The sequence below is a fragment of the Hibiscus syriacus genome, unplaced genomic scaffold (assembly GCF_006381635.1).
Source record: "Hibiscus syriacus cultivar Baekdansim isolate YM2019G1 unplaced genomic scaffold, ASM638163v2 tig00111509_pilon, whole genome shotgun sequence".
Taxonomy (NCBI): domain Eukaryota; kingdom Viridiplantae; phylum Streptophyta; class Magnoliopsida; order Malvales; family Malvaceae; genus Hibiscus; species Hibiscus syriacus.
In genome coordinates, this window is record NW_024063110.1 from 23,911 (window position 1) to 51,142 (window position 27,232).

General features: G+C 31.9%; 1 protein-coding gene and 1 pseudogene across 1 annotated transcript; both read right to left on the bottom strand.

The window, feature by feature from the left end:
• Positions 1–3,963: 3,963 nt before the first annotated feature.
• On the bottom strand, positions 3,964–7,652 carry LOC120164359 (tobamovirus multiplication protein 2A-like). Its single transcript, XM_039174103.1, has 7 exons — positions 7,554–7,652; positions 6,919–7,234; positions 6,373–6,472; positions 6,113–6,193; positions 5,921–6,025; positions 4,873–5,079; positions 3,964–4,321 (listed from the first exon to the last, which is right to left on the bottom strand). Exons 2-7 carry the CDS (start codon positions 7,155–7,157, stop codon positions 4,217–4,219), a joined length of 837 nt encoding a protein of 278 aa, XP_039030034.1. The 5' UTR covers positions 7,158–7,234; positions 7,554–7,652; the 3' UTR covers positions 3,964–4,216.
• A 12,507-nt stretch (positions 7,653–20,159) lies between these two features.
• On the bottom strand, positions 20,160–25,244 carry LOC120164357 (annotated as a pseudogene).
• Between the last annotated feature and the right edge of the window lie 1,988 nt (positions 25,245–27,232).

Below are 27,232 nucleotides of genomic sequence, written 5' to 3' on the forward strand. Positions count from 1 at the left end.
TTAATTATTGGACCGTGACTTTAAGAGCCATGCAAAGAAGAAGAAGAATAATACAACTAAAGAGAAGAGGGTAGAGGCATGGGAAGGGAAGGGCAAAATATAGGGGCGTGGTAATATGTGAAAATGTGTACGGATGAGTATCCTAAGATTAGATGATGGATGAATCGAGGGGTCCATTGAACTGATATTTAAAAAAAAACTTAAATCTTAATAAAATTTAGATATTTTTATAATTTCTATTAATAATCTATTTTTGGCTTAAGATTTTATAAAATTATCTTTTAAAACTTAAATCATTTTCCTATTATAAAATCTTGCGGGTATACTTGATTAACATAAGAAGTACTATGTTGTGTTCCTGGTTTGGGTTAGACAAGAAGATTTACAAATTGACTTAAACTTGTCCCTAAATTCAACACGTATTTGTGGTTTTCCATCATTTTCTGCATCGAAATAATGCTTCATTATTAGCATGTATGGGATTTTTTCAGGCTTAAAAACTCAAAACTATAGATTGAATTTTTTTATGAGCTTATTGAAGAACCAACATTCTTTCTTTGTTCTTTACAGTTTCTATCACTATGCCCGAACACTCTACAGTTCTTACAACGTGGTGGAAACCAAGGTAACTCAACAAGAATTGAGGTAATAGATCCATCATTCAGCAGCACATCTACGTACTCATGAATATTATCATTCAAACCAATCTCAATGCATAATTTAGCATACTCTAACTTTTCCTAGATGTAGTAACAGAGTCCATAGAAAGAGGGACTTCGATGCCACTTGCAATATAGCTTAATCCAGCTCTAGAGTATAGTTCTAAGGGCACATTGTAAAGATGAATCCACACTGGGATTTTAGTAAGATCAAAGTTCAATTTTTTCAGATTTGGCTCCTATTTCCTAAGGATCAAAGGCTTATTAAAAATATGTCAGGGGCCATTTTCTAACACCCAATTCCTAGCAGTTTCAGAATCGAACGAGAAAACGTAAATGTTGTCATCTGCCAAACTAATTTGAGCACTGTTGCCATTGAGAGCTTTCTTCCACATGGAATCAACATTTTTCTGCATAGTGGTCCCACTAACGAAAGCTTCCAATTAGCAATCCCCTCTTCAAAGACCTCCAGTGGCGGTTGGACCAAAGGAGAACCATCGCGCGATTTTGGGGGAAAATTCCAAGTCTTGCCCTATCGAGCTGATGAACAGTTTCTTCCAATCCATGAATACAATATCAGGCGGGGAACGATGGAGAGAGGATGAGATAGACCGAGCAAACCAGACGAACCCACCGGAGCGACGACAGAGATCTCAGAAAACGTTAGACTTGCTAACGTGCACCCAGAGAAAACCAGCTATCGTGCGCCAGAGAGGAACAAAAGGTTATTTACAGGCTGCCCAAGATCTTTTGAAGCTTTGTTCCATGCCATTCAAGAATCAGTGGCTATAAACTTACGGGGTAAAGCATTAATAGGAATGATAGTGTTAATATCTCACTTTGTAATCAATGGGGTATAGTTTATTGAAGTTGTTTTGTTGTAAATATTGATTGTAAGTTCTTGATACTTTTGTAAGAACTTGTTGTTTTTTGTAGCAGTTAACTGCTCTTTGGATAATAAAAAAGATTTATCCAAAAAAAAAACATTCTTTCTTTGGTGAATTTTTTTACATCAGTATGAAAAAAATATATAATTTTTTTTATTTCATTCCAAGATTTTATTAAATTTATATATTATCACTTGTAGCTAGAGAGTTAAGTTTTGGAAAGTTTATATTGTTGATATATACTAGTAATATTTTATTTTGTATCATATTTTAGAATTCATGAAGGAATGTCATAATTAACAAGAGAATTCTAGAATCATTATATGTAGTGTACAAAGTTGCCATGCAATTTGGGAAAGGCTAAAAAACAACTGACTCAAGGACCACAAAACCTGCAATTTGTTTAAGAAATTAAATTAAAAATCCCCAAAGAAACAAAAAGGTCGGCATGTTTATATATTAGCAATTTATTAATATCCATCGTCCAAATTTGGGTCGGTAATAGTTTATTTATTTTTGTCATATAGATAATAGTATTATTTAATCAAATAAATAAGAAAAAAATGTTCAACAAATGGATATAAATGATCAGCGAAATATTATTAATCGAGGCTTACTACTGTACATGATCTTAGGTAACATCTTACAAATGAATATCTATAACCTAATTAATGTAATAATTAACCTACATAGCGAAGACGTATATATTTGATTTATTCATTACATGTTTTCATTTTATTTTTTATTAATATATGATGTTTAGAATGTTATATTTGTTCAGGACTTTCTTTTTTATCATTAAAGTCACTTCATGGATCCTTTTTCATTTTATTTTTAATTTTTCAATACATTCAGGGAATAAATTTAAAGATGAATCCTTTAAAATACTTTGATTTTAATTAATTTAATTATAAAATAATTTATAGAAAAAAATATAAGGATGGATGAAAATTTTAGCAATGTGTTTAGTAAGTTCAAGTGGTTGGCACTTGCCTCTCACACAGCTTAACCTCATTGAACATGTAAATGCCAAAAGACTGAAATCTAAAACCTCATCATCAATTTCAACCAAAAATATGTCAGCATCAAAACTCTTTAAAGTAAAAGTAATAAAAATAGTGGACTAAATTATGCCAAGTTAAAATAAAAACGCTAAATCCTAAATTTCAGTATAGCATAAGGACTAAAACTATATAAAACATTTATTTTTGTGATTTTTTTTTCTTTTCCACCCTTTGATTTTTTGTAACTCAAGGACCACAACAAACCAGACCTAAATGAAATCTGATAGGTAGTACTTCCAAGTAGAGCAACAATCCCCACATCCTATTGGAGAAAGTAAAAAGATTCTTAGAAATGAGCAATGAAGAACAAGTTGTGTGTCTCATGAGCACAATGATAGCTACAGAAATTGGGAAAGATGCCATTACCCAAAACGCACTCTCTATATTATTTTATTCATTTGCCAACTACCCCAAAAACACTCCCACCAATTACATGCGATGAGACCCAGTGAGTGAGCGCAGCACTTTTGTTCTTGTTTTCAAATTGTTGGGAGTGGGTGGCCTCTGGGTCTGGGGAAGGAACAACCGTTTTAATCAAAACCTTGGGGGCTGCCATGCCATAAATATTGAAAGGAACGACTGAAATGACTCCCATCTCTGTACCAAATATTGCTCCAGGACGTAGATAAGAGACGTACACATATTTTTATGTTGAAAATAAATTCATTAAATTTTAGGAGGGAAAAACAAATTATCAATAAAAAAATACGAAAAGATATATAAATTCTATAAGAATTTAAAACTTTTAAGAGGAAATTACACATGTTAGCTCTCCTCAATCCATCTCTAACGTAGATAACGATGGGGCGTTTATTGACATGTTGCTGATTGTTATTTTTGTTTTCAAACCTGGAAAGTGGAAATAGCATTGTTTCGGTCCATTAAAACCGAAAAGGCTTTAGCTTCTGCTGGCATTCATTCACGTCGAAGGATGAGAACTATAGGCTCTACCAACCAGCAAGTAAAAAGGTCTTATCATCCAAAGTCAAAGGCAATAATAGCATTGTAAAGGTATCTAGGTCTAAAATCATACTAACGTATTTAGTAGTCCACTTATTTTAGTGATTCTATTTTGATTATTCAATTTTTTTTAAATCATATTTAACATTATTTATCATTAAAAAATTAATGATGATACTAACATATTATCATAAGATAATAACATATTATCATTGATTTTTTTTAACAAACAACAACTATTATATTTATTTTCAACGAATGGTGATCAAAACGAAACAAAAACATAACATTAATTATGATTTTAAAAAAGAAAAATAATTAAATGACCAAAACAGAACAACTAGAATAGGTGACTAAATACATTGTTTATCCTATAAATTAATTGGGAGCAACAAGGATAGAAAAGGACTGAAATTTTACACACAAAGCAGTAATGCATTTGGAAGTCGTTTGTAATTTGTTCTCTAAAGAAACCAATAAGTGTGGGAATAGCACAAGCCAATGACAATTGGGGTACCACAAACTCGATAAAAAGGTAAATAGAAGAGTCATCTTAGATATATCTAGAGTTGTCACTCCATTGTCAATGCAATCTTCTCCGGAAGCCAACCACCAAATAAGATTTCCACAAACCCAAAATATGCCATCACATAATGGTGCATCGACTCCTTTCTTCTGCTGGTTGTGCCACCGGCTGATACCTTTTTGACTCGGAAGGGTTGTAGGTGAACTCCGATGTATCCAGCCCATACTGATTTACATGCAGTAGGAAACATAGAGTAACATAAAATAACACAGAAATAGAAGCAAAAAAGGCTGACTGGCTGGGTGTCCAATCTAACCATCTAAAACAATAGTCAATTTATGGATTATGTCAAAGGTAAAATTTATCCATTTGGGCGTGTTTAAGAATATGACTGATCAAAATAACAGTGAGCAGTGTTACTAAATATCAAGGTTGAGCCAGATGCAACCATATCTAGAATTTCAAAGATATTAATGACTTCATAAAAAAGAAAAATATATTTAAGATTTTCTTCTTCCCTTCCCACCCCCTAAATATATGGTAGGAAATCTCAGCTAGATAAACAATGTACGTTTAGTAAATGAATGTTTGATTCAAAGATTTCACTAGCATACAGCTTTATGCCGTAATTCTAAATCCTTGATGTTTTAGCAGATTATTTAATTCAATATCAAGATTCTCAAGTATGAAGAAAATAAAGGTCCGATTTATGAACCTAAGTGAGACATTATCATAGAGGGCAAACATGTCAAAGGAACTGATTGAACATAAAATACCTTTTCCCTCATTCGTGTACTCCAAGCATCATTTCTGATGGGCCGTTGTTCAAGGGTGGGAACAGGTACACCAGCAGCTGGTGCTGGTGGCCTATTGATTAAAGGCTGTCTGATTTGAGGCCTTGGTGCAATAAACTCATCATCACTGTCGTAATCAGCAGGTCTGTTGGCAGCTCTAACCATGAGGGCTAACAAGAAAATGAGAGCCTGCAAGTTCAAATTGATTTCGTCCAAATCAGTGGTATTAATGCCCCAAACTATATCAGCATAGATGTTATGCTAACAGAGAAATCGGTGCCAATTTTTAATTAATTCAAGGTTATTTTGATGCATAAGCAGTATCAAAGCAATGCCGACAATAATAATTTCATCAACCTATTTCCATGCTATTATCATAAATAAAAAATAAGAAGTTATAAAGCACATTATAATCTAATGCAATTTATCAACCAACTTTACTCTTAGTACATTGTGGCCACACCAAATGATTGTCTTGTGGAAGTTATCTAGATCTAAAATAATGTCATAAATGATCAGCTTAACCACAATCCACAATGAAAAGGAAAAAATGCACAACATTCTCCATAAATAATAATAGTTGATGAAGCTTTCAACTTCCCCTTAGTATGATTAAATTGAATATTTTTCAATTTTTAGTTTTGACAATGACATTTTAAGTAATATCATATCTCTTTCTGTAAGCTGGATATATTTTCCATAGATAGTCATTCAAGCCAAATCATATATACTTTGCAAAAACAAAATGCCCTACGCCAGACTGGGACTTCCTATCCAAAAGAACCCTGCAATTTCTGAAAGCTAAAGGAAACTAGAAAGACAAAGTGCAAGTGGCAAGATATAACAATGCAATTTGTATGCTCTAACTGCTAGGAACCAAAGGGAGGATCCTTCGTTTGAAATTAACTTAACAAATCTTAGCCTATCCTATTACTGCTCAATTTTTTGCATGCAAATGATCATGAATTAGCATGCATAGTGAAACTATCTTCAAGTCCTCGGGATTAGCAGCACGGCACGGTACACTTACCTGTAAGATAACAATTCCAAGAGCAACCCACTTGAGAATAGTCCAGTTTTCTTCCAGAAATTTGTATATCATATCAAAATCTCCAGTTTTATCCGTAGGAAGTTCCTAAAGAAATAAGCACTCATTAGATAACCAAGCATTCCTTCAATTGAATAGGCCAATAGGGGACCAAAATGTTAACACATAACTTACTTCTTTCCAGTGTTTGTCGAAGAATATGAAAGATGCACATCCCAACTCCACCAAGATTAAGAAGATCACCAAAACAGAATACTATATTACTTTAAGGAAACCAATGATCATGAAAAAGAAGAAAAAGGAATGGATAGGAGTGAGGATTAATAAAGTAGTTGTTTATGAACTACTAGATAAAAAAAAATTATGATGCCACACACAATCTATGTGATATGCCATTGCCACTTTTTTAACAATCAAATGAGTAATTAGGATACACAAGTCAAGCAGCATATATTCCGTGTTGCAGCTCCAATACAACCAAAGCAGGAGATAACAAAGAGAACCACACCTACTCCAACAAATAAAAATATAAACCTGCAAAATTGGAAAACAAATAGTTAAAACACAAGAGAAAATGCAGAGAATTCAACTCAAATGTAGAGTTCCTATTGAAAATTATATATTCATAAACAAGTATATAAGTACACCTAATAACCAGTATAAGATCCTCCAAGAATACATATGACTCAAACTAGAAACCATAAATATGTTATAAAACCAGCGAATAACAAGTAGAACACCTCCAGTGAGCATTAGGGGATCATACAAGCAGAAATCATTCAAGCTTTTGTGACTCAAATTGAAGGGCGGTGAGTCAATGTTATATTACATGAACAAACTTTAACTAAAGAAAACAGCAATTTTATAAATCATACACAGCGATATTTTGGATTCAACTGAACAAGAATGCTAAACTGATTAAGAATTAAGAAACATAATATCAAAGTATCAAACTAAAAGCAAATGTTAAGAGCTCATACCATGCTTTTGGCAGGTTATCGAAAATATCAGACGAAAGAGACACGGCCATGAGCATGGGCCTACCAAACTGTATCAAATCTTGATTATTGCCCTCAGGTGACAACAGCTTGGCAGAATCGTCAGCATTTTTGTACTCAACAAACAAATAGATCCCGTATCCAACCATGGCCAAACCAACAAGAGTCATCAAGAAGTTCAAGAGCTTCAACAAGCACTCTAAGCATCCTCGACAAGCCATCCTCACCAGTGATCTTTATTGATCCTTTCTATTTCAGTTCTAATAAGTATATCCTATGTGATCAAGCTGTAAATTACCTAAAGAAAGAGAAACCCACATTTAAACCTTACAATTAAATCAATAAATAAACCAGAAAATTGCGTAAATCATGGAAAAGGGCATGGGGAAAATGATAAAACTATTACAAACTCGCGTAGCACTTACAAAGTTTCGCTAATTGAAAAGGAAATCGAAAAAAAAAAAACAAATAAAATCATCTTATTTATGCAACGTAAATGGAAATAAGAAACAGATTTTCTACTTCCCGTTATGAGCAAAATCAAAATCAATTGAATGCTTAACATATATAATTTCTAGCTTAGATCACAGGAGAAAAATTAAATTGAAACAACTTACAATTTAGAGCGAGGGTAATTACGATTGGGAGTCGAGATTGTTTAGTGAAATCAGAGAGGTAGGGATTCAAAGGGTGGGAAAATAAGTACCCCTTTTCCCGTTTTCGCTATTTCCAATTTGTCTATTTCATTTCCTGTTTTGGTCCTATCAAATTCTAGAATCCCATAATTACCCTCTTTTAAGTCCAGCGTTATTTTTTAAAAAAGAAAAAGAAAATTATTGTTCTTATAGTTAAAATATAATTTATTTTGCTAGTCTTGTAGTCCTGATAAATATAAGTGAGATTGTTATTTATATAAGCTATGTTTCTCTCCTATTTATAAAAAATATTATTTATTTTAAGAAACAAATAATTTTTCATTTTTATATATTATCTGCATACATCAATAAATAATATGACTAATTAAATTAAAAATCTAGAAAAGGAAATCCAAACTTTCCGTGAAAATAAATTGACTTTAAATTCTAGATGAGTATGAACTAAAAATGAAAAGAAAATGCACACTTTTATTTTGTTGTTCATATAGAGAAATGAACACTTTCTTGTTATAATCACACACTACATATAATATAAAGAGTATTTGATTTTTTAAATTAATTTAGATGATTATAAGATAATATTTATTCGAAATATTCTAAATAATTTAACAATAAATATTTAAATATTTCTGTAAATAATATACTCAAACTTAATTTTTTGAAATATAATAATTAAATTTTTAATTATTAATATCACTTCATTGGTGGTGAATATTTAATTTTTAAATGATGGATAATAAAATAAGGAAAGTGTGAAGCAAGTGCCACATACACGTGTCATAATCATTTAAAGTGTAGTTAAAAGGAACGACTGTGATTTGAAACGAAGAATTTGGGAGGTGAGAAAGCGGTAATCTACTGGTCCACTACCACTGCCAACACTTATATATTTATTTTTTATAAAGGGGAATGGCGGTTGCTACTCATATGCTAATTTTAATTTATTGAAGAATAAATAGCACTTGTGGAATAGTCATGATTTATAGTTTAAAATACATTATAAAAGAATTTATAAGTTTTTTAATAAGAATCATATTTTTAGAAAAAAAATATTCGTTTAATATTTAAACTGTTATTTTTATTATGTTTTAATACTTAAATTTTATTTTTTTAAATATTCCAATGTTTACTTAAAGTTTTATTTTGGTATTCACCGTTAAAAACTTCAAATAACTGCAAACATGGTATTCTTTTAAATTTTTTAATTATGGTGTGACATTATCTTATGATGACACGTCAACATTACCATTAAGTTTTTAACGATGAATATCAAAATGAAACTTAAACTAAACATTAGGTATGCTTTGAAAAAAAAATAAAGTTTGGTATCAAAATGAAACAAAAGTAATAGTTTAGATACTAAACTTGTAGTTTACCCTACTTTTTAAAATATCTACTAATAAATTTACTTTTCTTTCAAATTATTTAAACATGTTTTTTATATAATAGATCTTATCATCTATCTTGGATCATTTAGTTAGAATTTTTTAATTTTAATAAAATATTTTAGATTTAAATTATTAAAAATAAAATAATAATATTTAATAAAAATTATCATCTTTACGATCTTATCTAATTAGATCATTGAATATAAAAAAAGGAACATCCGTAGTTTATAAAAAAATGAATAAAACAAAGAGATGACACAAGTCATTCTAATAGTAAATTAAATATTTTAGTTTCTAAATAATTTAAAACTAAATCACTTTCATCATATGTCTTGATTATCGTTATCCATTATTTCATATTTGAAAGACATAAATATTTTTTCAATAAACAAAAAATAAGAAGAAAAAACTTAAAAGTAAGATAATTAATATTGAAAATAATATTAATAGTAAAATAGAAATCTGTACATTTTAGGGGGGAGAATGGTAGAAGACGCGTAGACAGAAAAAAAGTAGGGCCCAATGAAAATAGATGGCGGGAGAATATGATACGAGGGATTGTAACGGTCGTTAAAGACACCAACTAACGGTCAATAAGGTGAAGCTGAATATATATATATATACATCATTTAAATTCCTACCAAACCTGTTAGATGCTCCCATTTATTACATGACATGACCAGTGACAAACATATCTTCTTTTCCTTTTATCCTCTCTTTTTTATTGTCCTCAAATTTACTCAAATTAGACTCTCTTTTTTTTGTTAAAACTTAATCTAACTTAATAATTTTATGGGTAAACAAACTGGTGGCAGTCCTTTATATTGTTGGCATGTTCAATTTTTGTCATTGGTTTAAAAAAGCTTGATTTTGGTCATTTTATTTTCGATCTGTCTCATTTTGATTATTATGTCGTTAACTCTCGTTACTTTGCTGACATAACATATTAGACCCTTAAATTTTAGATAGATATTAATTTAATCTTAAACTTTACATAAATTACTAAATTAACTCCTAAATTATATACAAAATATCAGTTTGATATGTAAATTCAATCAAAGTATACGCCATTGGTCGTCACTCATCAACGTCATCAATCACCTCTAGTTGATGCCACCGGTCACCACCGATCACCGATATCGATGACCATTGTATTCCAAAATTTTCAATTCAATCATTTTTACTCCAAACGTGAATCTAATGTTCGTTTCATAAAAAAACAATAAAAAATCAAAACCTTTTTAAAAGTAAAATTTAAAATTATTATAAAAAAATCGAAAATCAAATTAATCCGACTTTGGAGCCGGAAGTTTGAGTTTGAAGAAATTGGATGTGGTGAATATCTGAAGATAAAATGTTACACCGAAGAGGTGTTTGGAGACGACAGCATTGGTAGTGCTCGTACGAGTGTCGAGGGACTGGTAGGACGACTATGAAGAACTCGAGGGTAACTTTTTATGCATACTAGTTCATGATCTTGTATCTCAACTGCATCTATGCTATCTACGTATTTCGTATTTCCACAAGGGTGGTTCTGCATATCATGGAAATGGCTGGGTCGAAGCAAGAGACCTAATCGCTGCCGATCTAAGAGGGACTGTCCCCACTTACCCCTGATCGGCTCCATTGAACAAACTCAAAACTCTTTTAAGACATGCAAGAAGAATACATGGTATAGCTCGAAACCGAGCAGATGCTTCTACTGAACAAGATCAAGGAGCTTGGTCGGGAGTTTTTGAACTCATCGCCTTCCTAAGGAGAAGATCTTCTCCAAGTTGAAGCAATTTACCTTCCGATGTTGCAAGTTAATATTGTCATTCTATCGATCTAGTTCCGCTTACCAGAAATGCTTACGGACAAAAGATCATGTACAGCACACGCGGCATAATAATCCTCATAGATTACTCATTCACGGGATTGCATAGTTCAAACACAAATGGTAGCTAAGGTCATGTATGATGACTTGTATCTCTTTAAATTTATAATCAATGAATTTGTACTATAAAAAACAATTGCTGATATAATATTGAAAATTAAATTACTGTGAATGTGGTTACATGATTTGATAAGAATAAGTGTTGAAATGTGAAATTTTCAATGATTATTCTATTATTTTTAAAATTTTAATACTTTGTCTGAGAACGTAAATTAATTCTATTTTAGTTTTTTATATTAGTTTTGAATTTTATTTAAATTTTTTTATTTTTGATCTTTTATTTAATGATTTTGAATTATGACAAAATAGATAGAATAAGTTTAGAGATTAAAAATGTTAAAATATTAAGATACATTAGATGTTTATTTAACGACAGAGTGATATGCTTGTAACAATATTTTAGTTAACATATCTGTAACATATTTAAGAATTTATAAATTCAGGGATTTAGTTAACATATTTATAATATTTAAGGATTAATGAATATAGGGATTTAGAATGACGACATGGACGAAAAATTATTCACCAAAAATATCAGACAATAGTAATGAGTGTTGGTAAAATAGACTGCTGCAAAACGAGGTGTTAGCACTGATTGGAAAATATTAAATAAAATAATCAATCAGAATGATAACCGTGTCGTGGTAATCCACTGCCTTAGAAGCAAATTCGCCCCGATGTGTGTAATCGCTACAATGGACGAACAACCCCCTAAGGTTAACACGACTCTCCAAGAATTCGTACACCCGAAAACTTGAGTGAACTTGGTGGTATTGTTGTTCTCTCAACTCAAACAACACTCAAAAGAGATGAGTGTTTCAAAGCAAATGATTGTTTTGGATATCTCAAAGTGAATGAAATTACCCTCTATTTATAAGCTAAATAATGAGGACAAAATAGTCACTTCCAAATCACAATTTAATTCTATTAAACATAGAATTAAAAACCCTTAAAAGATTGTTACAAATTGAGCATTACCAACATTCCCCCACTAATGCGAAAGAATTCTTTCGTAAAGATGAGAGCAATGAAGTTAAAACACAAGAAGAGCAATAGCGAGATTAGTTGCTTAAGCACTAGTGAACGTATCTGGAACTAGTACATAGTGATGATGAACAATCCTTCTCTTAGATAAGTGAAACTAGTCTGGAACTTTCTAAGATTGGGGTAAACTCATAACACACAACTAACACCTTCATCCACCAAAGTTCTCGATGTGTCTACAAAGAATATATACAAAAGCGTATATATGTTTAGCCCTCTTTCCTCAGGATTCTAATAAGTGTATTAGAAAAACGACCCAATGTTTTCATAGAAGGTGGCTAATCCTTCTCACTTACGTAGGTTATTTCATCAGGTTTATCTCAACATAAACCACTCAAACTGAGCTATGAAATAATTAAGAGCTTTTATAATAGCTCAACCTCACAAAGAGTATGGTGACTTTCTTCAAGTTCATTAAAAATGAACCACCCAAACTCTGGGATAAGAAATCGTTAAGAATAAATATTCAACCTCATAATTCGGTGAATTCAATATGTCTTTCTCACTAGAAACTCCCAAACTCTTGGGTTTGAATTCATTAAGAGTTTAATAAAACTCATCATCTCAAGCGATAAGTTCATCTAGTTATTCGCGATTAGAACTACCCACTTAACTCTGGGTTATGAACTTATTAAGAATAGATATTCGGCCAAAAATCAGTAAATTCATCAAGTTTTTCTCACTAAGACCACCCAAATCATGGGCTGTGAATTTATTAAGAGCAATTAAGCTCATCCTGGGCATGCACATTATTTATCATAGGGATAGGCAGTAAGAATGTGCACTATGAGTCTTTCCATGGTTTCGTTTGACCACATGGAACTTAGATAACTAAGTTGGGTATCCACCATGAATTCCTCAATCAATGGGCTTTAAACCCATCCCCTCGACGAATCTAGGACCAAGGATATGCTAGGTTCCTTTCCGACTTCACATACTCTAAAGAGAGCACTCCATTCTTTATTAAGTGTCTAACTGATTTATGCCTTATGTGAATGTGTATTTCCTTACCATTGTACACATATCACAGCTTACGAATCACACAACAAAGAAATCGGAGGAGTCGGTTTTTCCCATAACAGAATATCTGCTAACAAGCTTCTGAGCCACTCGGCTTCTTGCCCAACTAGGTCAAGAGTTATAAACTCTAACTTCATGGTATAACGAGCAATACAAATATGCTTTGATGATTTTCACGAGATTATTGCTCCACCTAAAGTAAAAACATACCCACTCGTAGAGCTTACCTCATCATTATCAGAAATCCAGTTGACATCACAATATCCTTCCAGTACTGCAGGATAGCCAACAAACTCAATTTTCCAATCCAAAGTACCCTTAAGATACTTCAGTAAGCGTCTAAGAGCAATCCAGTGTTCACCACTCGGATTATGAGTATATCTACTTAGTCTACTCACAGCATAAGCAATATCAGACCGAGTATAGTTCATTAAGAACATAAAGCTTCCGATGAATTTATCATATTCTGTTTGGGAAACGCTACTTCCTTTATTCTTAAAAAGATATATGCTAGTGTCACAAGGGTTCGAACATGGACGATATCAAAACTGTCAAATTTCTTTAACACTTTCTCAAGATAGTGTGCTTGACATAAAGAAAACCCCTTTCCAGTAATTTTGACTCCTAAGATTACATCAACTTCTCCCATATCCATCATCTCAAATTTAGTAGACAAGAAATTGTTTGTTTTGTTAATGGACTCAATGTTAGAACTGAAAATCAACATGTCATCAACATACAAAACTTATGATGACGTAATCAGTACCAAACATCCTCGAATACACACAAGCATCCGAACCATTCACAATAAAACCAAAACTAAGTATAGTTTTTTAAAATTTCTTGTACCATTGTTCCCATATAGATCTCCTCATCTAGATCTCCATTCAAAAATGCAGTCTTAACATCCATTTGATGTACTTGCAACTTATGAATATAGGCTAGTGCAAATAATGCACGGATCGTTGAGATGTTCATAATGGGAGAGTAAGAATCAAAGTAGTCTAAAACAAACTTTTGAGTGAACCCTTTGAAAACTAGCCTTGTCTTTTACCATTGGATCAAACCATCTGGTCTCATTTTCTTCCGGAAGATTCATTTGTTACAGATTGATTTAAATCCTCTAGGCAAGTCAACTAATCCCAAGTATGATTAGACATTATCGATTCTAGTTCATGGCGTGCTTTTCTAGAAACTAGCATCGATAGATCTTATAGCTTTTTTAGGATCCTCATATAATATTTAAGCTATATGATCAGAAAGATAGTCTAAATCATTTATCTCAGAAATAAAGGAAGTGATAAAATTTGGTCTAAATAGCCTTTTCCTTCTTCTAGTCTCGAAATCAATTTCTTGAGAAAACCTAGCAGGAATTCTAAAAGAAGTTGATAAAATTTTTTCTATTTAAGTTTATGCATTTAATCTACATTTTGAGACACCCCACATTTCTAACATTTTAGGATATCCATAAGTGTCTTGTAAAACGTGTAAACAAATACTCAATCATACTAGAGTAAAGTTTGTTATGAGTTTTAGCCATAAAATTATAATTTAACAAACTCAAGTTTTGTTTACATATAATTATATTCTCAAAGTTTTGAGAAGTTACAAATCATTAAGATTAAAATGCATAAACCATTATGAAATAGATAATCTCTTTTCTTTCCTCTACTTAGGAAAATCGCTTAGAGATTTAATAGCTACAACACACTTTTAGTAGCAATAGAGTCTTTCATATACTCATTCATGATATTCAACATATTAGCCTTAAAGAGATCATCATATATTTTATTTACTGTGACTAAGTTTGGTATTCCACTCAACCAAATTAATCTTCACTCTTTTAACTTCTACACTAAGTTATAAGAGTTTTTATCTTGTCATAGTATTGGAATAGTGAGCAAAGTAATGAACAATGCACCAGGTAGGTTTCTATGAAAGAGAGGTGGTGCACTAGGCACGCTTAAGTACCAAGTCTTCATAGAACCAATCCTAGACATGCATTTTCATACTCATCACACTACTTTCCAATAAATCATTTGTGAATTTTCTTTTTCTTTAAATAAGATCTCTTTAAAGAATTATGCTTGATATTTTTACTCACAATAGTATCTTATTAAGCATATATGTTTTTGGGTTCACACTACCACCTTAGCCTTAGTAGTACTACCTTAGTCTTTACTAGTGATTTTATCTCATTTCATAATATTTCCATTAAGTTTAAATGACTAACTTAAAGGCTCATGCAATATAATTCATGTATTAACAAAACATGAATTAACATACAACAAGTCTAAATAATCTGACCTCGCAGGTAGAATCAAAATTCCAAATAGACTTGTTCATTCTCACCGTGCATGCAACTTCATTCTTTGCATCATCATTTTGAAGAATCTTCTCGTTCAACATTATCATCTTCATGATTCTCCAAAATTGCATTAAAATAAAAGCAGTTTATTTACATAAATTGACCAAAATAACCAAAATCGATCAAAGCATATTCAACTCAATCAATTAGTACATGCCAACTATATTCAGATTAACCAAACATATTTAAATCATATATTCTCTGATCTGAAACTTTGTAAGGAAAATGATGACCTGTCTTGCTCCTCTTAGCTTCTCACTTTGCTTTCCAGAACCTACGTGTGAAACACTCACACGCTAAGTCTATGACTTAGTGAGGCATTAAACTTATAAGAGAAACTCTAACTTCTTAACCATGCATGAACATATCATACTATGCTATCACACAAAACAATATAACATTACGTATAATCAAATATACACAGAAACATACACTCATCATTTACTTCCATTAATCTTATTTCACTATCCATATTATTTTCATTTATATGTGTTGATCATACCCTCTTGAACCTAACCTTTTTAACCAACATATGCTTCGTGTAACCAAACAATACACATATCATAATATGACTCGTGCAATACACTTATCAACATATATCACAAAAGCATATTCTTCACATATATATATTTATTGTTATATCTTTGTCTAGCCCATGTATATTTATGAGAACTGTAGATATGTGAGTCTATGGAGGTTGTGCACTATACTGTCACCACAGCTCGTAAGGGGTCCTACTAGGGGCTATGAGATTTTGTCCCTAAGGACCTATGAAATATCCCGAATGATCATTGTATGTCCCAAAGGACCGCGTTGACCCTCAACTCTTGGCATGCCAACTATACCTATAGCTCTCGTATCATATAACATGGGCATTTTCACTTTATCATTTCACATGTCATATATAAGCTCATAGCTTCTTTCACATATACATGTAGTCACATAGCTTCTTTTCATATTTTCATAGGATCACATAGCTCATATCTTATACTTTGTTTTCTCATGTTCACATATAACATGTCATATGGCTCATATCTTTCTCATGCAGTCATATAGTTCAGTTTCCCATATGTTCATATATATACATCACATAGCACATACTTCTCATATCATTACATTCAAAAGCATGTTAACCCATATAATCAAGCATACATACAATTCATGTCATTCATATACGTATAATTATATATTCATGCATTCTAACATAGGAAATAGACTTGTCACAAATCTTGTTTCCATTTAGCACCATAAACTAACTAATATGCACTCACCTTGGTCTCACTTGCTATCTATTACTCCTATGGCTTTCTTTCTCTTCTGGATCAATTCTAATCTTTCAATTATTCCAGAACTTTCTATCGATCGATATCTACACAATCATATATTTATATACTATCAGTATACAATCGATATAATATAATCTATCACTGCTTAGACTAAGAGAAAAGCTAATTTTATCTTTTAATGAAGGCATGCATTGATGCACTCTACCGTGTATCGATGCATTCCTTAACGGGTGCATCGATGCACTCCTTATGCATCGATGCACTATTGGCATTTGATGTTCAATATTTGAGAGTGCATCGATACACATTCAAGATGCATCGATGCACACAACCCAGAATTTATATTTTACGCACGAATTCACTCTCTTTCAGCTTAACTCTTCATCTTTCACCTCCTTTAATATTCCTAACTTTCATATACATACTTAAACTCATTTTTACTCCATAATCACTTCTTTAAACTCAAAATTCTATCTTCCATATGAAATCCAAGAATCATACTAAATTTTCTACTTGTTGTAAATTCAATTCCATCACTTCATATCCCTTAATTAAGTTGATGACAAGTCAAATTTGTCTTCCAATATGAGTAATGAACTCTATTCCAATATTTTATTCAAGAACTCAAAATCTTTAATCTCTCATATATCTTTCATCTTGTTGTTTAAGAACAAATTAAGCTTTCCTTAAGCTTAATTATCATCTAGTGATCATAACCCAACCTCTAAATCAACAAATAATCAAGAAATCATAAACTTACCTTTGAGCTTAGAGATACGGGAGGAAGAAGAAGAAGAAGAGAGTTTCCAGATAACTCTTTCTTTTCCCCCACGTGATTCATTCTTATAAAAGGGGAAAAAATATCTTTCTTATCAAATGACCAATTTTCCCTTTAATTCATTCAATAATTACCAAACAACCTTCGACTATATTTCCAATAAGTCATTAAACTATTAAACTATTTTACTTTTATCATCAAATTTCAAAAATTCTCATTTTAGTCACTGACCCGGATTTCGGGATGTTACATTTTTTCAACTTACTATTAAAAAACGGAATAGTCTTACCCCCACATGAAAATAAATAGTTACTCTTTTCCACATATTAACCAATCATACATGCATTGTCTCACAAAAAAAGTTAATCAACATTATAATCATATCACTTATTGATTATAGCATATAAGTTTCAAAATTGAACATTTACTAAATACCAACATTTATATAGCTATTAACAAACATTTATATAGCTATTTAATAAACCGTTCAACCTCCTATTGAAACTTAAAAACCATTTAAATATAATGATTATAATTAACATTCATGCTTAAGATTAAAAATCATGAAACTGCAACACTAAATGTGTAAACATAAGTATCATGTAAAAATTAATGCAAAGATTTATTGCATTTAAAATGATTAACCTTAATGAACATTAAAGGTTTCTTTCACCACGCATATAACAAATGGGCATTTCAATAACAATTCAAAAATTATTATAAAAATAATAATAAATTAACCAATTTCAACATTCTCGTGAACCAAGACCCAAACGAGAACGAGTGAAATCACTATCGGCTAATACTTCAATATGTATATTACTTTGTAAATAAACACCATTAAAGCTATAATTTACACAATTAATGGCCAATTAAAATTACTCAACGTTTCAATTCAAATTTATTTGCAAAGTAATATAAATCCAATATTTAAAGCTATAATAAATGCATAGAATTGTTTCAACCAAATGTATTAGTAAATAAAGATGTTACTCACCTTTAACTCATGTAACAACACCTTTCTACATGCTCCTTTTAATATAACAACATAATGAGTTACAAAAATCACATTAGTAAAACCGTTATAGCATATTAATAAATATTAAATTCTCATTATGCTAACGGTGGTTATAAATCATATCATTAAAGCATCTTAGCATTGAAAGCATCTTTTTTCCCAAATACCTATTTTACTATATTCTATACTATAGCAATAAAATATAGATATATATTCAAAAACGTTTTAAACATTTAAACAACCATGAATTCTAAAAATAATTTCTCCTTGATTATGATGTTACAAAAATTAATCAAACATCTTTAAAGGATTTTCATTTAAGAGAAATTTAAAGTCATTTATAACTTTAATCTCCAACACATTCAAAGGTAAAACGTTTGACATTTAAACGCTAATTATTACCTTTTTTTATTACAAACCTTTCTAATCAAAGGTAATAATATAAATTAAAACCATTTAATATACCACCCAATGGCTTTATCACATAGCTTTATCAAAAATGCCTTTTTATTCACCTTTAAAACTAATGTTAAAATTTTTTAATAGATAACGTTCACCTGATTTTAGACCTCATGCATAAAGGCATTTAACAAAACATTAAAAACAGTTGTTAAAATGATGTGTCTAACGTGCAGAATTTGATTTAAGTTAAAATATTATGCTTTTAAACATTTCTAACGTATGATCATCTTATAAACAGGAACCATTCCGAAAAATGTTTTAAATTAACACACTTATTCAAAAGTGTGTTTTAATATTACCTCAATATTAGTAACAATAATAATTTGAGTTTCTTACCGATAATTTTCCGGTGATCATAGAATCCATCTTTCTTCACAACACGAACAATAGTAATTATTGTCGTATTTAGCAGCAGTAAGAATTTGCTTCTAAATTGTTGGTAAAATAGACTGCTGCAAAACGAGGCGTTAGCACTGACTGAAAAATATTAAATAAAATAATCAATCAGAATGATAACCGTGTCGTGGTAATCCACTGCCTTAGAAGCAAATTAACCCCGATGTGTGTAATCGCTCCAATGGACGAACAACCCCCTGAGATTAACACGGCTCTCCAAGAATTCGTACACCCGAAAACTGGAGTGAACTTGGTGGTATTGCTCTTCTCTCAACTCAAACAACACTAAAAAGAGATGAGTGTTTCAAAGCAAATGATTGTTTTGGATATCTCAAATTGAATGAAATTACCCTCTATTTATAAACTAAATAATGAGGACAAAATAGTCACTTCCAAATCACAATTTAATTATATTAAACATAAAATTAAAAATCATTAAAAGACTGTTATAAATTGAGCATTACCAACAATGAGAATTAGAAATTAGGAATTTCAAGGTTTAGTTCTGTTTTTTTATATATATTTTGAGACTTTTAAAATAATAATAATAATAATTTGAAATTCTTTTTAAATAAAAGTTTTAAGAATTTTTAACTCGTCACGTTACATTTTGATCGTTTAGTTACGTTTTGATTAATTAGCAGATATTTTTTAATTGTCATGCGAAATGTTACGCACCTATCTTAATATAAAACAACTTATAAAAAGAAAAAATAATAATTTAGACATAATTTTTAGTTAAACATTTTTCTTTAAATCACTATACAACATCCTATTTTCCTAAATTTTTATTATTTCCATAAAAAAAACCGATAACTTTTGGTTGGTCGAAAAAATCCCGATGTTATTAAATTCAAAATAACTGTTTAATTTATTTACCCCTACGATGACATTAAAAAGTTACTACATATCCAAACTGCGGTGGAAAATCAAATCTACGTGGTCAATTCTAGTCCGTCCATTTTGTGACCTTACAAAACGACCAACATGATCACTTCACTCACTGTGCCGATAAAATGGCCTCAACCCTTCGTTTTTTCGTTTGGCACGATGTCCGCGAGAACAACAAAACCTACACGCTCCAAAGGCGCGCCTCTTCAAATGTTGAAACTGTTGGAAGTGCATGCAGCAAAGGCAGGTGGTCCAAACTCCGAAAATGTCAGTGACGTAAAATCCGGCAGCATAACGGTGGGACCGAGGTGATCTAGTTCCACGTCATCAGCAATTAGAGCCGTTGATCGGAGGAAAGAGGGACGGTGGAGATGCCTTGTCTAGAGAGCTCAGCTATCACACTCTCAGTAGAAGGTGACTTGAGGCCTAAAGGCAATGGTAACCATGGCTTGTTTATTGCTTCTTTCACAACCTCTTCAATCACCTCCTCTGCCTGCATTGCATTCAAACACACAGAAATTGCTAATCACTTTAACGACGGGCTCGAATCGGGATATCTTGTAACGAAAATCCGAAATTTATGATCGGATACAAATAGCACACTTAAATCCTACACGTAAGAAACATTGTGCTATTTGCTTGTTTGAATGTTTCAGGTTAAAATGAAATCCATAAGAAAGAAACATGTTAATTACCGGCTGATGGTCAACAGAGCTTTGAGGCATGCCATTGTTATCCAATATGCTAGAACAATGAATCCATGCGCATTCTGCATATTCTTGAAAAGTAGAATACCAGAAACAGGATTAAAATGCTTTCATATGCTTCAAAGACTACCAAGAATATTTCAACTTCTCCCATAATTAGACGCTTATATAACTCACTCGAGTGTTCTGAGCAATTTCCTGGAGGTGCGGACATAACAGGGCAACCCCATGCATCAGCATGCACCTGAAATGAAAAAAGTTAATTTATCATCTTTCTCACAGACACACACATACATTTAAATATGTAGGTTGCTTTGTTTCTGCTAGCATAATAACAATAAACTTACCCCTGGATAGGGCTTCCAATGCCAGGTTTCAGTTGGTTGCCAGTAGTAACCTTGCGAGCCCCACGACTGGATGCTGGCTGGATGAGGTGTTCCCCACATGGGATAGAAAGGACCAACCGGGACAACATGATTAGATTGACATGGAGGGAAGGCCATGATCGGTTTATGTGGATGACAACTCCCTTGTGTTTGATCTCTTCTTGTCCATCTTTGATCAACTTCCTTCGGCAAAATGTCTCTCTTATGCATTCGATATTTCTGCTTCACAAACAAATGTTGACTTATTTCTCAGAGCAAGAGAGAAGACCTTGCCACATTTAACAACAAAATAACCATTATTCTAAAACAAAAACTTAATAGGGATCGAATTTCAAACTAGGACAAGTAGTGAAAACACACACTGAATGAAAGCACTATAATTACGTATTTAAAAGGCTAAAATGTCGCCAACCTGGAGATGACTTGCTACATTGTGCCTTGTCAATCCTTCTACTTTCATCAGCTCTAGTATTCGGGAAGGTATGGCTTGATCTATACCTAGTTGGTCCACTGCCTGGACAAATTTCTTGTGCAGTTCAGTTGTCCAGTCTACCTGAGAACTCAGTACAGAAAACATAAAGTGAGCGATAATAGAAACACACAATGATGTAAAGAGGCCGGAAGTATTGATTGTCCAAAGGTGGCTGGTAAATGATTTTCTGTAAATGTCGTAAAATTTTAAAATCTAAAAACTTATCACTTACGACTTTGATTTTGAACACAGTTCTTGAGAAACTGTGTAATCAAGTGATGGTAGCTTAGCAATTAGTGAATACTCTCAGTACAGTTCTATACACTTTAAACTTGGGAAATGTTGCCAAAGGAGGATGAATATGAATGAATATATCAGTATATCACAATCCTTACATAGGATAGTTTTACTATAAGTGGCATCACCTTCAATTTTTTTTTATTAGCTTTATTCGGACATGAACTATGAAGACCAGTATCTGGCCTTTTGGCACCAGCATGTGAATCTTTGCTGTTTACTCTATCTTGAGGATGAGAGTCCACAGTCCCCTCGCCTTTGGTACCATCGACTAAGTCAGCCTCCTCTTTTACCATGGTCTCACTTGGTCCCTCCGGTTGCTCAGTTGGTGCATTTACTTCAGCAACTGTATTGCCACTGGTAGTTTCGACAGATTTCGATTCTCCATCCGGCTCCCCACTCTCTTTTTCAGTTGAGCCGTTAGTATGTTCTTGGCCATCTTCATTGACTAACAACCTTCCACCCTGTTCTAATTGTGGTGTAGGAGGAGCTGGGTACTTATTATTTACTGCTGATAGTTCACAGTCATTTTCATGAATCGCAGATGCATTTTCAATTTTATCCGAGTGCTCATGCTTAGGCTCTCCTTCCGATTGCAGATGCAGCATAGAAGCCACAGAATCTTTAACAGGCTTTAGTGATTCAGAAAGGTCATTGTCCCCTACACTAAATGCCTGAAAAGAACTAATCAAATGAGAATTTCTATATCATAGTACCATGATTGCCATTTTTATGTAAATTTGAACCGTATTATAATAGTATATAGACTGACCTTATGAACCACGTGCTGCCATATATTCCTTAGTTTATCCTCGGATAGTGGTTTCCTAAGAAACTCAACTGCACCAAGCTGTAAATAAGTTGTAAAACATGCATTAGCGGTCTGCAATTATGGCATGTCAGAATGAACTTAAGCACTGAACTTCAACTGAAAATCCTATGTTTCATCTATTATGGAAGAAGATGAAAATATTACAATAATTAAGAATCTAAAACTTTTGAACACACACATATGCACCTGAAAATAAATGGTAGGAAGGGAAAATATCTTACAGCTATGCACTTCATCATGGTGCTAATACACTGAATGTTCGAAGTCACTGAAACAAAAAGGATTTACAGCAGCATTAGGAATCGACAATACTTCCAACAACATTGGTTACAGTTATAGATGCAAAAGCGAAAGGTCCAGGACTAGTAAACAGAGTTTCATCTAAAGTAAATATATCAGGTAAAACCAGGATAGCTTTCCTTTTTGAACTTACTAATCGTAGGCAAGTCCTTAGCAGTTCCAAGAAACTTCAGACCCCAATTGTTACTGCTTGTACTGACCTGTGATCACACACTCTGGTAGTGTAAATTGTATTTCTACAACAAACACAACACGGGTATACTCTATGTATCTCATTATTGACTAGTAGCAACATTCTATGTTCACATGAAAGCAACTATGAAACAGTATTGTGATGATGAAAGTGGTGCCGTTGCATTATTGAATTTATATCTAGTGCCAGCATAACAATGAGAAAGACTGTAATCATGCTGAAGGTTAAATTCAGCGCTTATGAAAAATCATCAACGTTTCGCACATTTCTTTATAACTAGTTCTTTTATCCTTGGTTGATATTCGTTGTCAAACTCAAAATTCGCTAGTTACCTCTACAATGGCTACATGGAAGCTTTCGGGTCTACTTGAAACAGCGGAAAGAGCTTCATTTTCATTGCAGAAGGTATATACTGCAATAAGGCACAATAATTTATCATACATTCGGAGAGAGAGATATATAGAGAAAAAGAGAGAGACAAAAGCAGGTGATAAAAATAAATGACATATTAATGATACAGGATATCACTGTGAAAACACAGTACGAATACAAGATTTAAGTAACATTTACTCAAGGGAGCTGCAGAAAACTTAAACAGTGCGACTGAAATAATAGTCTGAGAAGCAGCATTTGTAAACTTTTACAGAAAACAAAAACATTACTCCAATGGGAACTCAATACAACTGAAGTCTGAAAAAGAAAACATATACTTACTTACTTTAAGAAAGGTTCAAATTCAACTCAGAGAAGAGAAGAATCATGTGAAGTGAATAATAATGAAACTAATGACTACTTAAATCTGATTTTAAAAAAGAAACTAAGAATTAAAAGTGGTAGATTCTGACCTATATAATCCATAGCTTCAAGCTTTGATTTGATCTCTGCAGCAGAATCGTTGTCCTCATTAAGGAGGAGGACCCTGAGACCCTTTGGGAAATCCTTCCATGCTGATAAATCATTTCTAGTGCAAACCATAGCTGGTTTGGCATTCTTTCTCAAGCAGCCGACAAGTGTTGCAAATTACTGCTTATCAACATCCGATTACCTCTGCATGACCACAAGAAATTAACCATTAAAAAGAAAACTTCAAACTTGTCGAATAATCAAAACTGGTTTTCACCAAAGAAATATATATATACAGTTTTAGTGAATAAAAACGTATTGGAGAGACTCCATTAACCAAATATAGCATATAGTTATATACTCCATAGACTCAACTATTACCCATCCCTGAAGATTCTGATAACCTTGGTTAAAGTTCTAAGGCATGAGGGCTTTACAATGCAAATATGCATGCAGCATCAAGTACTTAATCATTTACCAAATAAAGAGGGAAAAAAAGGTAATTTATGTACCAGTGATGAATACTTAATGGAGTAATAGCAGAAATTAAAGAGAAATGGAGAAAGATCTTCGTTTTATATCAGAACAACCCATGTAAGATCTCCTAAAATGCATTAGAAAATAGCCAAAATTCTGGGGATTAAAAAAAAGCATTTTGAATGGAGAAGTATGTGAAAAGTTTCATAGTGAAGTAACAAAAGGATAGACTAAAAGAAAATAAAACAATGCTAAAAGCACATTTCATGCATGCAAAACATCAAAGCCACTGTTTTATGCAAAAATGAGAAAGACCCACCTTTTTTTTTCTAAACGAAGTTGCATGCAATCAAAGATGATTAGCTATTACCAGAGGAAAAAAGGAGAGAGAAAAAGAACCCAGAAGCAGCTATTGAGGACAGACTATATATGAGTTTAGGGGATAAAAAGGATTAGAAACATAGATACCTTTGAAAGTCTTTGATATTTCTACTTACAGATTCCTTGGCCGCTCATTGTAAAAAAATGTTTCAAGACAGAATAGTACAACCTTCTTTGTTTCTCTCTCTCTCTCTCTCTCTCTCTCTCTCTCTCTCTCTCTCTCTAATTTATTTATGTGTCTTGATGTACATTACATATTTAGTCATCTACTTATCACTTAATTTATGTTTGGATCATTTAATTATTTTTTAAAATCATATTTAGTTTACATTTTATTTCTGTTTGATTATCTACCATTACAAAATTAACAATTATGTTAACATGATATTTTATAATTATTTTTTTATCCTGACGTGATATTATTTTATGATAATAAATCAACATCATAGTTAATTTTTAAAGACGAATGATCAAAATAGAACCGAAACATAACATTAAATATGATTTAAAATAAATAATAATTAGGTGATCAAAACAGAAACTAATAATAAGTAAATGACTAAATAAGTAATTTACCCCTTTTTGGGCATGGGTGGGCCATGGCTTAAGTAGACTTAGGCCTAGATACTCCCTCATGTGGCATAATCTCAAAAAAATACTCTTAACATTTGATTAAATAATTATTTTGGCTCATATTCTTTAGAGTATTTTGATCTTAATATTTTATTTTAGAGTAAAAATAATCATAATATTTAACTCAATAGTCACTATAGTCATTATTATTTTTTAGAGCATTTTGGCCTTCTATGTTTCATTTAATGGCAAAATGATTCTTATTTTAGAATGTTGATCGCTTTTTTACTAACAGTTTCCATCCATAAAAATATATTTTTAACCAAAATAAAACATAGTAACTCAAAATATTTTAAAGAAAATGAATATAAAAAAGTAACTATTTAATCAAATGTTAGAAACATTTTTTATCATTATACCTTAATATTACGAGGATGTACGTTTAACAAATTCGAAGTTCAGGTACCAATGTAGACTAAAAAGATTAGATATCAATGTGGTCCTAATTGCCAAGTTTAGGGATGACAAACGGGCGGGTGGGTGTGGATATCCCTTCCTCCATCTTTATGCTCACACCCGTCTACGCGGATACATTCTCAAATCTACCCTCACACCCACTACCCAACTGGATACTCACCATTCATCTCGTATCCGTCCATACTCACCTGACTGCAACCTCACAGATTATAAGAATAACAAAATATAAAACAAACATGTCCTATAATAAAATGTTTAAACCTTAACATTTGATTAAATAAATGTTTATACCTTAACATTTGATTAAATAAATGTTTATACCTTAACATGTGGCTAAATTACAAGTCATGTCATATAAAATCTTAAGATTTATGGAATAATCTCTATAATTATATCTAAATTCATAATGGTCCAAATTTTATATGATAGGTAGTTAGTGGGCGAGTGGATGTGGGGTGGGAGGATGTGTGGCGAGTAAGGTGTCAAACCCATCACATACCCTCTACCTATGGCGCTCCACACTCACCCACTATCCACTAAATTTATATTTATTCCCACCCTAATTAGAGCGGGTGCGATATGAAATCCACAAAATTGTGATCGTTTGCCGTCCCTAACCAAGTTGATGGCAAAAAATTATATTAACTCTTTTGAAAAATAAGAATGATTTCTTTGGTTTAATTATGAATTATGTCACTCTACCCTATAAAAATTGAGAAATAAATACATTTACGTTAATGTAATTAAAATTTAATTTTAAAATTTTATGAAAAAAACTATTTATTTTAATTGTCAGAATTCAATCTTCGTATTTCATGAAAATTAAAGGGGTAGTTCAGTTATGATAAACAAATGAACTTGAATAGTTAGTTGTTGCTAATTGATTACATATAAATAGTTGAATTATTTAATTTTATTAATTTATTATATAAATGGTTAAACTACTAATTTCATGCTGATGATTTGACAGAAGAAAGTTTAATATCTGATGAACTAGTTTCACAACTTTTATAAAGTGTAAGGATATCACATTATAATTAAGTAATTAAAGTTTTTAATCTCATAAAATAAAGAGAAAAATCAAAATTACGTAGCATTACACTCCAATACAGACA